General features: G+C 40.4%; 1 protein-coding gene across 1 annotated transcript; it reads left to right on the forward strand.

The window, feature by feature from the left end:
- Positions 1–3,861: 3,861 nt before the first annotated feature.
- Positions 3,862–5,639, forward strand: LOC131335985 (probable aquaporin TIP3-2). Its single transcript, XM_058371578.1, has 3 exons — positions 3,862–4,215; positions 4,483–4,733; positions 4,909–5,639. Exons 1-3 carry the CDS (start codon positions 4,083–4,085, stop codon positions 5,299–5,301), a joined length of 777 nt encoding a protein of 258 aa, XP_058227561.1. The 5' UTR covers positions 3,862–4,082; the 3' UTR covers positions 5,302–5,639.
- Positions 5,640–15,797: the final 10,158 nt, after the last annotated feature.

Consider the following 15,797-nt stretch of genomic DNA (forward strand, 5'->3'; position numbering starts at 1 on the left):
CTATTTGTTAACTGTGTTGATCACATTGCATTATGTTTACTTCAATTTTTTCTTTTTCTCCCTAGTTGTACTCAGCATTGGGATCATTCCATCTCACGACTGTGCCAATGACCTTGCTGAAATTGCATTGCTGTCTGGAACGTTGGAACATTTTGTGTGTCAGCGCATGAACCGAAGCATGATATTTATTTGGAGCAATGCTACAGAAAAAAAAAAAAAAAATTGCAAAGAGACAACATTATGCCCATTATGCTAATGTGGCACTGCCTGTCGTACAACTGAGAAATTATTAATCTGTCCAATTGCCAAGGCAATAGTGTCATGTGCATTGTTGTGTTTTTTGTAGGCATAAACCCCAGCTACGCATCCGTATATTAAAAATGCAGTGAAAAAAAAATCATGCGTTGGTTCCAATCTGAGGATTACCGTCAGAGATGATAATTAAGTTTTTGACTAGATAGAGAAAAGAACTCGATCGATTCATCCTGGATCTCTAAACGAATCCTAATCCATACATACCAGTCGTAGTTCGTCAATTGCAATTGAGTTATATAGTTAGGAGTTTGATTGGGGAAACACTAAACATAAAAGAAAGAACATAAAGAAAGGGTACATAAATTTCGAAGATCAACTGGAAATAAAACACGTATTAATTTCTTCCAAATCCCAATTATCTAGTCGCCGCAATCGGCTATCTGGAAAATTGCATTTCAATCACGACAAATACTTCAGATACTGATTTACCTCTCTGCATTACTCCGTCAGCGTCGGCGATTTAACTGGGCTGATTCATGCAAAATTAGTTAGATGAATTACAAACCGCTAGATGTCCAAAGGATATACATACTATGTACACAACGTAACATACATATGCATACATCTATCTATCTATATTATATACTAAGCAAATGTGTTGGGGTCTTCCAAGCTTCCGAATCTAATTTCCTGTGTTTTCCAATTATATTAAATATGTGGAATAATCACTTGGTTGCTTGTCACACTACTGAAATACAGAAAACTAATGAACAGTAATCCGAAAAACGTGGCACCCTCTTGCTACTCTCAACATGCCAACTACTGCCCCACTATCTAAAAATTTGCCCCACATTCATGGTAGTTACCTTTTCCCTCAACCCAAATATCAAAATGTGAGGCTTCCTTTTCACATAATTTACTCTATATTTCACGCCATTGACGGCCTCGATTTTCGAGGAAAAAAGTGAACCCAAACATTAGACTACATTTGTTTGCCAACCAGAAGGGACACAAGAGAAGTGTTGCCAAAATGTGTACAACCACCATGATATAAGTCAATCTATACAGACCTAAGTGGTAAGAAATTATGAACATCATCGGTTGCCATGTTTGTACGTACATAGGCACATGTTATTTGGTGTTGTCCTTTTACATGTCTAAGGAAAATAACGGGTGAACTATCTCTTTGCAATTTTTAATTTTTCAACTTGGCAAGAGCAATATTTGCATGAATGTGTAAATTAAACACAAAAATGTAATGTTTCAATAGTTTGTATATAGTAATACTTTGGCGGAGATATTTTGGTACGAATTCTACCAACTAATTGATGAATTTCAAGTTTCCGTTTTCATCTTTAATAATGGTTACTTGATAATTGCTTTTACTCTTTTTTCCATTGTGATTGCTTTTGTCTTCCGTTACTTCATGTTTGAATTTTAATTTCTTCCTACTATTACTCCATCAAGCTGATTGATAAAATAAAATAAAAAACCCGTTGCAACATCTGCATCTGGGGTTGGGTGTTTTCTGTGTTCCCGTGCATAGAACGGGCTCAACGCTTGTATATACTATATGTATGTATATGATGATCCCTTATTTTATTAAAATGTGGACTTTCCATTTCCGAGGCATATTATGATGATCCAAACCGTTAAACTTGTTTAGAACATGTTTTTAAGAATACCCACGAGAAATCAGCTCAAAATTTGACCGGGATGTGCTTGATCCAAATATTTTTTTCATAAAGCTTTGACTGGAACTATTCTATGTAAAAAAATGTTTGGATTAAGCACTTCCTAGTTACATTTTGAGCTAATTTATCGCGAGTACCCTTAAAAATATGTTTTAAACAAGTTGAAAGATTTGGATCATCATAATATAAACTGGAAGGCTCCAAACTATGAGGTCCGCATTTAAGGTCCTTATTATTATTATTATTATTATTATGGATAGGCAACACAAGTTTATTAGAATGTCCTTATTTAAAATCTTTATTAGAAGCTCACTGTATATATGGGGTAAATTTCGTGTACAAAAATGCTATAACCACACCCAAATGTGTGATTTGGGTGTGGTCGTAGACTTATTATCTCTCATATATCCCGTACACTTTCACTCGAATTCCACTTTAGTCCTTATAGTTCTAATTTGAACAATTCTAACCTACTTAATGGATGTGTGTGTGTGTGTTGGAATGTACCTCCTCTGTTTCATTCCGTTCAAATTGTGGACAGAAACGCCAATGTGCCATCCACCTGAGGTATATATGACAGGGGTCTTTAGGATATTGCAATCTTGTGTAATTTTGTTATTGTTTGTCATTTTATTTTGTTCGTAAAATTCGTAAGGATACTCATCCTTGATTTTCGCTTTAGGTCCTTAAAAAAATTAAACCGGCCTTGTATTTTAGAGTGGGTCTCCTTCTCCTTTAACACACCTTTGTAGCTATTCGAAAGGAGCATTCATATATTTTTTTTTCACGCAGACATACTTGACACATAAAATTGAGTCCAACTTTTTATAGTAGTGTATTTTTTTTCTCATAAACACACCACAGGGAGTTGCAAGGAGATGATTTTCACGTGCATGAGAGTTATCGACTAGTTGAGGACTTCGATTGCTTCAGACTAGTTGAGGAGTAGATTTTCAATGCTAAGCGGGTACCATGTGGTGGCCGCTCGGCGCATCGATCTGAGCCGTTCAATATACTTTGGGATGGCTCGGATGTGTTGCTCGGACATCACGTCGGCCGGGTGACATGGTACCCAACTGGCACCAAAAAATTTCTCCTAGTTGAGACACGATCAAAGAATGCATTGTATGTCAAAGGACTAGAATTAGGCCTCATTCGGCTAAATAAGTCATTTGGATTTTTTTTTTTGTCCTTATTCAAATTTTTTTTTGCATTTGTTAGTTTTTCGTCGATTTTTTGAGGATTATTATTTTGTCATGACGAGAGTAATTTAAAAAGTAAAAATTACGATCAAAATCTAATTTTTTTAATAAAGATGAAAATAATTAAGCCAATAAGTCAATTTTTTCGTATTTATTTAAAAAATGGATTCAATCGTAATTTTTTACCTTTTAGATTCCCTCGTCATGACGAAGCAATAATCTTAAAAAAAATTGACGAAAAATTAACAAATGCAAAAAAAAATAAAAATCAAATGACTTATTTAACCGAATGAGCCCTTACTAGCTAGCCAAGCCAAGGGCACGTTCAATTTAATTTAGAGGCTAGGTACGTACGTAAGAGGATAGAAACGGGGATGTAGCGGGCAGAAGGTGCATGTGTTGAAGATGAATGAAGAGGCAACACATATCTTCATTACGTGTCGTAATTCCTGTACTCCTCCTCCCAAGTGTCCACAAACACTTCCAAATCCCAATTTTGTCTAATTTCGAATATGCATGCATTCAAAACTAAAGCTAACCTAGCCAGCTACCGCACCCCTTCACCATCTTCCTGATCTCTCTCTTATCCTTTCCCCCGCCCCCCCACATATATCTACCGACCTGCCTCCTCTTCCCTATTTCTTCATTTCATTTGCTCTTATCTTCACACTTACAGAAAAACCAAAAGAAGAAGAACCAAAACTTAATTATAATTTAGCAGCTGCAACCGATACTAGCTTTATTTAATTTATTATAGGGAATCGGCATCAGCAGGAAGGAAGAGAAGCGAGAGTACCTACAGGGAGAACAACTGATACCTAAACATACTGTTGTTGGTGGCCGGGCAGCTTACAGACCTTGAAAGAAATCAGGAGAGAAGTTATATAGTAAAGTTGGGTTGGTTTGTGAATTTGAGATCGAATTGGGAGCCATGCAGCCACGGAGATACGCTTTTGGGAGGGCGGAAGAGGCCACCCACCCGGACTCCATGCGAGCCGCCTTGTCCGAGTTCCTTTCCACTTTTATCTTTGTATTTGCTGGCGAAGGCTCTATCCTCGCTCTCGGTAACACTACGCTACACACACACCCCCCTAATTACCTGAAACCAAGAAAAAAGAGTACTGTAATACTAGCTAGTATTTCATGATGTCATTATTTAGATAGAATCTACGACACCAAAGAAAATATATGCTTTGTCTGGCTTGAATTTTGCGAAACTAATCACTTGCTCTTCTTAGCATATTACTGCTTGTTAATTTTGTCCCCTCTAGCATGTGTTAATAGGCACATGCATGTTATCTTCATCATTAATTATGTGGTTAATTTTGCAGATAAGATGTACAGAGATAGAGCTCTAGGGGCATCATCCCTGGTGGTGATTGCCCTAGCTCACGGCTTAGCCCTATTTGCAGCAGTGGCATCCAGCATGAACGTATCTGGTGGGCATGTCAACCCTGCCGTCACCTTTGGGGCTCTGGTGGGAGGGAGGATCTCCCTCCTCCGCGCCCTCTTCTACTGGGTCGCTCAGCTTTTGGGCGCCGTTTTTGCCTCTCTCCTCCTCAAGCTTGCCACAGACGGCATGGTAAAAGAAAGTTTGATATATATATATATAGTACTAATTAACAGTGCTAATTTTGTTGTTTTTTATTTTGTAACAGAAAGATCCTAGCTTGAAAATGGTGTCTCACATGCATTAAAATTTATGTGTTCTTTTATTCCGTCTGAGTATTGATTAAATTGGTTTTGAGTGCATGCAGAGACCGGTTGGGTTTGGGGTGGCCAGTGGAGTTGGAGAGTTGAATGCGCTGGTGATGGAGATAGTGCTGACGTTTGGGCTGGTGTACACAGTGTATGCGACTGCTATCGACCCAAAGAGGGGAAGTTTGGGGACAATTGCACCTCTGGCCATTGCCTTCATTGTTGGAGCAAATATACTGGTGGGAGGGCCTTTTGATGGAGCTTCCATGAACCCGGCAAGGGCCTTTGGGCCTGCCCTGGTGGGCTGGAGGTGGAGGAATCACTGGATCTACTGGGTTGGTCCTTTTGTCGGAGCCGGCATCGCAGGCCTCCTCTATGAGTATGCAGTCATACAACCCGAGACCCCACACCACCCTCACCACCACCAGCCTTTGGCTCCGGAAGATTACTAAATAAGAAACTGCGGCTGGTGGGCTTTACTACGTACTTAGCAGCTACCAAGCGATTGAGGGAACTACTTGGCCCATCATCTTCCTCATAATCATCATTTCCTGAGCCTCACCATCATTATCATGATCATCAACATCATCAGCCGTTGATAAGAAGATACAAAAGTTTGCCTGTTGTTTTGTTTGCTTTCTTTGTCCTTTTTTTGTGTGTGTCTCTTCGTGGGTGGTTGGGTGGATGTCTATGTTTGTCCTTTTCTCGAGATATATATGTATCTAAGACTTCGATAATAAAATGTCATTGTATGGCAATCGTAAATGAAAAATAAAACCATTTTCTTTCCTTTCTCAGTTTCAGAGTATTTTTTGACATATATATAGGTGGAAAGTGTTGAATTTGTTGAACACAAATTTCGAGTCTGTGAAAAAGACGGAAAATGGTTGAACAATAGTCAATTTTATTGATGTATGAAATTAGGATTTACAATCTCTGAGGTATTTTCTAATCAAAGAAAATAAAGTCTTCTGATTCTTTTCTTCAGTTGTTGAAACGAGGGCTTGATGTTTGATCTCGAATCAAACGTCAAAATTTTCTCCGAGATTTGTGGAGAAGTTGGGAGAAGTTCTTTGAGGTTTTGAAGTTTTGATTCGAAGAACTTCTTGGTGGATGCAAACTTGAAGAATTATGAAGGGTTTGAGAGTTTTGATCTTCAGAACTCAAGAGCTTGTATCCTTCAATGTGCAGATGAGAAAAAATATGAGAGGGAGCACCTCTATTTATAAGGATATGAGATGGAGACTCCAACTCTAACCTTCCATATTGATTTCTTCAATTGTTTTTTTATTAAATTTAAAAAGAATAATAATTATTTGATAATTACCTTTCCTTTTTATTTTAAAAAAAGGTAATTATATATAAAGAGATATATTATGGGTAGTGATAATGCCAAAACTGTTTTTGTTAGTGCCAAAACTCCAGTGCATAAATGCCTTGTACACTGTACATGGTACAAACACGTTGTGCACTAGAGTTTTGACACTAACAAAAACAATTTTGGCATTATCATTTTCCTATTTTATTATTCACCAATTAGCCTAATTTGATTAGCCGGACTTAATAAAACAATAATTATTTGATAATTACCTTTCCTTTCTTTTTATTTTAAAAAAAGGTAATTATATATAAAGAGATATATTATGGGTAGTGATAATGCCAAAACTGTTTTTGTTAGTGCCAAAACTCCAGTGCATAAATGCCTTGTACACTGTACATGGTACAAGCACGTTGTGCACTAGAGTTTTGGCACTAACAAAAACAGTTTTGGCATTATCATTTCCCTATTTTATTATTCACCAATTAGCCTAATTTGATTAGCCGGACTTGATAAAACAATAACTGTGTCATTTTGACACGTGACACCATTTGATTGGTCTATTTACATGTTTCTGATTTTTGATCACAGATACTTGGCATCATTTGATTGACCCATCCATGAAATTTTGACTCTGACTTATAGACACTTGGCGACATTTGATTGCCCAATTTGTATGCCCTAGCAACACGTGGCGATTTGTCATAGGCTAGAATTTTTACATGCTTACAGATACCCCCTCAAGACTTGCTCATGCACGAAAGTGAGTCTCGGAATGTCGACTTGACTTAATTTGATGCCGAAAATTTGTGTATTCGGCGATAAAGTTTTGCTTGACATTTGATATCAAGTTGATTTTCAAAATTTTAACTCATCGACCGAGCTAAAATTTATCAATTCACACACTGATTTTTTTTTCGTATACAGAGGCGACAAAATTTGATAAACTCAACTTATGTGTAAGTTCAGGTTTGATCCATCAAGGAATATTTTAGCCTACCAAATTGAAGTTTGATAGCCTGATTAACTTAAGCACGGACTTGTCTCGCAATAGTACGTCAGACTCTTGATCACCCAAAATGTATAATGAATTTAGGGCCCGTCCATGCATTTGCCTGCCGCCCTAATTCTTTTGTTTGGAGAACAATTAATTCGAATTAAGGAACTTGTGAATTTTGACAAGAGCTTAATTTCCTTTTGTGTGCTTGAACTGGCCCTATAAATTAAGGAGAATAATACCACCGAATCCCCACAACTGAGTGCATAATTCAAGGAGTTTCTAAGTCGACACGGTAAGCCTTCTTCCTCTGTCTTTGGCTTATTGTCTCTTTCTTTATTGTCATGAGCATGGCTTTGCTCTGCACTTTTTCAGCACATCAGTTTTGATGGGGTCTTGAGTCTTGAAGTCTTGACAAAATTTCTTTTGTCTTTTATATGAATGTCTTCTTGTTCCATATCCTGCTCTACTATAAAATTTTGCATCACCGAGTTACTTGTGAATTACAAACTAATAGCTCTTTGAGCATGATAAGGCACTATAGACCACATCACTTTTGTTTTGCACACCTTTTTGTAGCGTACGGCCCATTTATTGTTTTGCAAAATAATTGGACTTCATGACTTTTCAATGCAAAAATATGCAACTCCTTTATTTGTCTTGTTGACAGAAGCTTCAAGCCACAAAGCTTAATGGCGTAGGAGATAGCAACAATCCCAAAATTTTCCTCATGATACTAAGCAAAGAATTATTTTAGTACCAAAATTTTTCATGTGAGACCACACCCTTGCACATGCAACAGAGAGCTTTTCCTTCATCTTTTGATGATGACCAGTTCAAACTAGGCATGTACTTGTGCAACTCATAACTTTGCGAGAGCAGTAGGACAGTCTCCGACCATTGAGTTCCCCAGCCTTTGGTTTTGCAGGGTTTCGCTTGCACTGTGGGTTTTTTAGCACATGATATCACGACTTCATCCGTTTTATGATTTTCTGGGCCATTAACATTATTTTTGCCGCCTTCTATTTTGTAGGTACCAAAATCTTTGGATTGCAAGTTCTTTTGTAAACATTCAGAGTGCGACTTGGTCCCATTAGAAGGTACCAGTCCCTTTTTTTCGAAAGGACCAGAATAGAGAACATCAGGCACATGCATAGTTGTCCCATTTTAATCGCTTGTGTGTCTAGATTTTGCGCACTTGACTAAAAATTATTTTGACCTCCTAACTGTAGACACCCCAATTTGGCCTAACAATTATTTCAAGTCCCACCTTAGGGACCATCCCGATGATGATATGCATACAGTGATTGTTGATTGACTTCTCATGAACCTGTGAACTTATGGTGAGAACTTTTAGCCACTTAGAAGACCCAATCAAGAGCCATATAACCTTTTAGACAGAAATACAGTATCCTAGGAAAATTTGTCTTTCGGCCGTAACATCGATCTCACGGCATCAACATCATTTCTTCACCCGTGAAACTTGTTGCTTGAAAATCTCCTTGAGAGATTGATCTTTCAGCCGCTAGGTCCATCCTTCGGCTGCTTAATCGTTCACTCGGCCGCCAGATCTATTGTACGGCTGCCAGATCATCTATTTTCAGATTTTGGAATGTTCTGTCAATCGTTTGATCTGTTCACAAAACCCTAGTAGCCAAATCCTGATGCGTTCGGGCTACGTAAGGAGATTACCATGAAGAGTTTGTGTTGTCTTATAACTCCAATTCAATCGATCAATTTTGATTGGTTGAGGTGTGTCATCCCTATGCCTATATAAAGGAGCCATTGGGTTTCGAAATTAATATACCAACACACCCTTTCCAGCCACAAAACTCTGCATAATTACTCTCTGAAATCTCCTCTACAAAAGCCTTAACCTCTTGAAGGCAGCCGCTAATCCGACGATCAAACCCCAAAGTTCAAACCCTAACCCTAGTGTTTTCGAGAAGCAAATCAGTCTATCCCATCTAATCCGAAGCAATCAAGCCATTGATGGATCAAGTTGGTGAGGCCCAGAGGCCTCTGGTTCAATTTATTTTCTGTTTTTATGCTTAATTATAGCTTTTTGATCTTCTATTAGTCGTAAAGTCTGGTGTGAGGAAGAACATCGGCTGGGTCTTCGATCCATCGGTCGATATATCAAACCAGGAGGATCTCTCGGCCGTGACATCCATTCATCGGCCGTGAGATCTATCTCCCTGGGACAGTTTGTTTTATCTGCTTTCTGATGAATGATTTGCTTATCGTACTGGCTCACCATTAACTGTTTAAAGGCTAATAAACAAACTATGTGTTGGAATTAAATAGTGCATGTACTAATCTTATGTTGAATAACTATGGGCCAGTCTCACGATTGCGCAGAAAGGGGTGCCTAACACCTTCCCCTCATTGTACCTTTGGCTCCCATACCCAGAATCTCTATCTATTTTTTCCTAATTAATTTTTATAAACTAGGTGGCGACTCTGTTTTGATGATAACCGCTATCGTATGATGATGTTCCTAGCCATGAGAATATCCACGATCTTGGTTTATGAAGCAAGCAACCAAACAAGCAATGATCAATCTGTATGGCGATGCCCCGCATTCGGGAGGCGTCTACAATTTTTGGTGACTCTGCTGGGGAATTGAGAGCCATAACTAGAAAGTTCGACATAAGACTAACACATGCTTTATTTAATTCATTTATCATATGCGTCGAGCGGGCAACCTCGTTGAGTTCACCTAATACCCCGGCATGTCACGGGCTATGTTAGGGGTTCCAACAAACTCCACAATCACTTGTACCTAGTTGTATATGAAAAAGAAAACCGTCCAATTGTCGCCTATGATGGACTGGCAAAAGGATTAATGCCCTTTGACATCGGAGCACCCTTAAGACTACCCAAACCTTACATGTGTTAGAGAGCCATAGAACTTATCAAAATAAGATAGGAACCCACAGGTTAAGGAATTTCTCCTGCATTTTCTTCTGAAGTTCTTCCTCACACCCTGTAACATTTGTAACATCTCTTTCTGTGCAGAAGGGTTAGGATTTTCAACCCAAATCCTAACCCTGTACAACCAAGTACTGACTTTCCAAGTATTCTACTTTTCAAAAGCAGGCACAATAGGTAAAACAAAGAAGCAACCACATCCAGTTTTATACTCTTACAACACCCGAAGCCACGCCAAACAGAGGTCTTTGCAGCCGTCTCGTCTGTCACCTTCGCGTGTCAAAACACCTTCACCGCAACGGTCCCAATCACTTCCAAGGACTTCGCGGTCATCTTCTCAGCAAAGCTGATCGTCTACCAAATCCCAAGCTTCACCAAACAATCCTCCCATTCCCACCCCAGAAATGGCAGACAACGACGCAATTATTGCCGATCTTCAAGCTCAAATCGCTACTTTGCTAGCAGAGAAAGCAGCAAGAGATGCTGAAGATGAAGAAAAGTCGATAGAAAATGAGAATCCCCAAAAAGTGGTATTGGCAAAAAATCCCGAATTAACCAAGCAAGTCAAAGAGATCAGACATGCTCTGGCTCGTTCACAAGGAGACCAAATTCTGGACTTTGAGGGACTTTGCAACTTCCCAGATTCACAATTACCTGAAAGATTCAAGATGCCAAACATTGAGAAGTTTAATGGAACTGGTAACCCTACCAGCCATGTCTATCATGTTATCAACACCCTGAAGCCAATGGGTATGAATGACGAGCTCATTGCTCAACTATTCCAATGAACTCTCACAGGAAGCGCCCTTGATTGGTTCCTCACTTTGGAATTTGAGCATTACCACACTTGGCCTGAAATTGCCAATGCTTTTGTAAAGCAATATGCATACAATGTCTAAATTGAGCTGGCCACTCGAGATTTGGAGATGACCAAGTAAGAGTCAACCGAAGACTTCGTTACCTTTGTGGCTAGATGGAGAGAAAAGGCTGCCAAGATGAAGAACCGCCTTTCCGAGGAAGATCAAGTCAAAATAGTTGCCAAGAATCTGCAACCTAAGTATTTGAAACACATCTACACTCAGGCTATAACTAACTTCAAGTGCCTGCATGCTACTGGGTTACAAATTGAAGAAGGGATCAAACTGGGACTCACTGGGAAAGAAGAAGTTTTTCCATCCAAGAAAACCTTCCCAACTCGCGCATCTCATGCCTCCGTAAACACCCTTGGCCCGGCCTTGCCGTAAGACCCTTTCCAAGCCAGCCCTTCCCGAAACTCAAATTGACCTCGCCTCAACTTTAATCCTCTCTATATGACTCTCTCCCAACCTTAACCATTCTAAGCCGTCAAAGGCATTTCAAACCCTTGAACAAGCCACCTTATGGCCCAAACCATGACCCCAACAAGCAGTGCGCATACCACCAACATTCTGGGCATGAGACAGACAACTGCATGTGCCTTCACCATGACATTCAAGATCTCATTGATAGTCAAGCCATAAAACCTCCACAACCCGATGCACAAACCAAAGCACCTCACAATACTGAACCAACCTGAACATAAGCCTCTCTCACAAACCCACATACAATCTTGGCCAATACATTGTCCAAAGCACCCAAGCCAAGCCAACCTTGACCTTTCCACAGGAGAATGGGTGTTTCATGATGGAGGAAGAAGAAAACAATGAGTTCAATCAATCGAAAGTGATTGATCCCGACATATCTGACAGGAGTGACGAAGAAGAACAAGCAAAGGAAGAAGAGCTAAGGAAATGGAAAGAGCATTCCAGGGCAAAACACAATTTGAAGGACCACGACATTCCATTCGTGGAGGATGATGATTGGTTGAGTATCTGGTTTGAAAGCAAGAAGAAGGAAAATGAGAGAGTCATCATGATGAGAAGGCATGCCCGCTTCGAACCTGCCCAAATAGTGGTGCCCATCAATCGCCCAAGAATCTCAACACCTCCAGTTGTCTGGGAAACAATCAACCTTATAGAAGAAGTGGAGGAGTTCCAAATGCAGTCATGGGTCAATCCATATGAAGAGTGCGACTATAGTCAATGGGTAGAAGAAGAAGAAGATCTAGACTTCATATGCACAAATCCATACAAAACAGAAGAAGATAGCTTTGACGAAATGGAAGGAGAATATGACAATCCGCTTGATGGGATCTTTTTAGCGTCACTATTTGATCAAATGGAAGTAGTTAATGACTACGCAACCAACAGAGAAGTAACCCGGGTAGACATTTCCATCTGGGGACTACTCATGTCTCAAAGAGGTAGCCACCATGCAAACTCCAAAGAAAAATCCAGTACAAAGGCTCTGTTTGGCAAAGAAGATGGTGGAAAAGAGTATAAAGTTACAAAAGGCAAAGGAAAAGGCCCCAAAATGCTGCAGTAGCTGAGAAGTCATAACATGGCAAAGAACATTAAACATTGCTTTTTGTCTTCTAAGTCAAACGAGGACATGTTTTGGGCCCCTGTTTGGGCATTTTATTTCTGCCAAGCGAATTCCTATTTCATCTTCTAAACTATGCTTATTCAAATAATCTAATTACAATTGCTATGCACTACAGTCTCTTTGCCAAATAAGAGAAGCTTCAAGGAATCAAGTTCTTTGTGTCACCAACAAAAGGAAAGAAAGGATGAACTTTAGTTGCTTAAGAAACTAGGTTTTTGTCAAAACTTAGAAAGAAGGCACTATCTCCGTGAGAACATTTAGGGTTAGCTTACCCATCATGAAAGTACAAACGCAATAGGAGATTCGAAAAAATATCTCCGTCAAATTCCTCCCCAAAGCATGGAAAACCTCTTGTGAGAAATGCTCGTTGGGTAACCTAAGCGCCCAAGCAAAAGCAAGAGCAGAGCCTGCTAGGACAAGAAACTGCAAAAGCATAGCCTAGGCAAAAGTTAAGGCATTCAAAGAAAAGCTCGCTAGGGACTCAACCTCCATCAGGTAACGTAGGCAAAATTTAGAGCATGTAAGAAGAAAAACCAATAGTGGAAACCCAACGTCAAAGGTGGTGATTTTGGAACTACGCAAAAGGCCTGATTCCCTGATTGGGATACGTAGGCAATCTCACATTGAGATACAGCCCGAACATTTGGAGAGAAGGAAAAACATCAACAGATTTGTACTCAATGATAGGCATAGCTAACCTTGCGTATTGAGCTCGCAAAAGATGAGTATGCTTTTCTCAAGGAATTGGCAACAACAAAAGACACAAGAATTATTGTTCATCCCCTCTAACCTGAAGGTCATTAACATAATGAGCAGGATACCTTGAAAACTCTTGAGTTTGGCAATCAGACTATGGAACATGGCAAAAGCAAAAGGCAAAAAATCAAAACCAAGCATAAGAAGGAAGAGAAAAGAGGATGCCACTAAGGCCAAAACAAAATCTACCTTCCTTTGGAAAATAGAAGTAACGGCCGAAGAATTGATACATCGGCCGCAACATCAATTCCTCAGCCGAGTAATCAATTCTTCGGCCAGTATTTCATTTCACACAAATTATTGTCTATCAGCAAATATTTGTTCAAAAGCCATGTTCTGACTTTCACATGCATATCTCAAAACATTTAGGAGCACAAAAAGCGTTTCTCATTTTATGAACAAAGGCTTGATTACAAAGTCATTGATGTGGTTGCTTTCACTATACAAATACAATCTCTGCTTGTCTTTGTGCTAACTATGAATAGGAAAGGAAGGAGCTAGTCATGATGGCATCTCCGAGACAATCTCTGAGATGAAGACAAGGACTGCTCACTAGTCCCTACATCCTCCCTGCTGGCAGCAGGAGCTCGTTCAGCCTCAAGTTGCGAAGAAAAGAATATGAACACTCAGATTTGAGAAAAGACGCAAAGCAAAAGGAGTACATGGGAAAAATCGTACCTCAAGGATCCGACGGTGCTGCCTTCGAACCAAAGCCTTTGCACTTTGATAAGCATAGAGCCATTCCTGCACTATCTCAGTAGGTACCTGTGAAGTAACCAAACATTACAAGCAACTAAGCATGGGATACAATACAAAGTAGCAAAAGATAGAATGGAAAGCTAAAGATACCTGTGAAGCCCCGGCTAGCAGTGTATAAAGCTGAGTCGAACAAGGAGTAAGCGCCAAACGCATATCCTCTCCATCATCAGAATGGAAGGAGATGAAGGAAGGGGCCCGTGGCCAAACGGTAGCAACCGGAGGAGCAGCAGGCGGAGTTAAGAAGAGGCGGCAATACTCCATGTAATCACCCGCCTGAAGGAGCAAACCCGCCCAGTCTCTAATCCGAGTGTTCCTCAAGTCTTCCTTAGACATTGAGGAAGTGGATCTCATTGACAGTGGAGGTGGATGAGGGATGAACTGAAGAGCCTCAGCACGTAGGTGCCATTGGCTAGCCACCCAATCGCCCAAATACCAAGCTCGGCAAAAGGGGCCCTCAAGTAAGCTACGTGTAAGATCTAGAACTGTGGAATGCGTAAGAACGACATCTTCTGGTGCGCCACTCCAAGGGTCAAAATGCACCTGCAGCCAGGGTTAAATCAGCTACACCAGAGGAAGATGGAGACCTAAAAGACAAAAAACAAAATAGAAGTACCTGGTCGACCGTCAACTGGTCCAAAACTCGCTGCCACAGGCTCAAAACTTGCAACCGCGGCTTCTGTTGGCCCGCCAACCATCGCTCGTAGCGAGGAACACAATGCGCATCCTCATGCTTGGTGTCAGGAGGAAATTGGAGGAGATGCTTGAAAGCCCAAAGCTGAAAAATTGGATAAACAAACAGGTTCAATACTAGGAGTAACCGAAACAAGAAAGGAGAAAGGGAAAGAAGAATATACCTCGAGCACTCTGTAGTGACCACCAAGAATGAAACTCTTGTCCCGTGAACAAGCTCTAGGGTTGCCATACAAGTGGCCAAAGTGGATGCCCCCCAATCAAACTCCCAAACGGCCTCCAAATGTTACAAAGGGGCCAAGAACTACGTATGAACTGAACCATCCTTGTTGACAAATAACGTTTGCCCGAGGAGGTAGAGGAGAAAGGCCCGCGTTAGTTGCTCGATGCTCACCTGAGTAAGGATGTTAGCCTTTATGAAGGTCTTACTCAGCCAGGATACGTCAAGGTGGCCCCGTGAGTGAAGGGGAGGCATCTTGCCTAAAAACCACTCCAAAGCTCCCTCTCGCTGCTAAAGCTGAGGTTCAATCCGAAAAGGGGTCCCACCTACCCGCAAACCAGTCAGAAGGGAGAAGTCACCCGGCGTGATCATCATCTCACTAGCAGAAGGGAAGTGGAACGTGTTGGTGGTATCCCACCACCTTTCAACCAGTGAGGTCATCAACGACCAATCCATCTTCGAAAGATTGAGGCCCAAAATGAACGCCTCGAAACCAGCAGCATGTACTAACTCCCAAGCTCGCTCCGACAATGTCACAAACCATTTGTGCACTTCCTTGCCTCCACCACGAGAAAGTTAAGGGCATCAAATTATACCGTTAAAAGCATGCATTGCCTAAATAGGGGGCACGATTATCTTAACCTCTCCAAAAATAAGTTCGACCTAATCACGGATCTTTCTCATTCATACCCCTAGCTAAAATGGATTTTATCCCGAGAATAAAAATTCATTTTTGGTCATTAAACTCCGAATTAAAAAAAACCTTTTACTTTTCAGGAAGCTTACCAGAACATTGAGAACGCTCAGGTGT

This window comes from Rhododendron vialii, chromosome 8a, assembly GCF_030253575.1.
Source record: "Rhododendron vialii isolate Sample 1 chromosome 8a, ASM3025357v1".
In the NCBI taxonomy this organism is placed as follows: domain Eukaryota; kingdom Viridiplantae; phylum Streptophyta; class Magnoliopsida; order Ericales; family Ericaceae; genus Rhododendron; species Rhododendron vialii.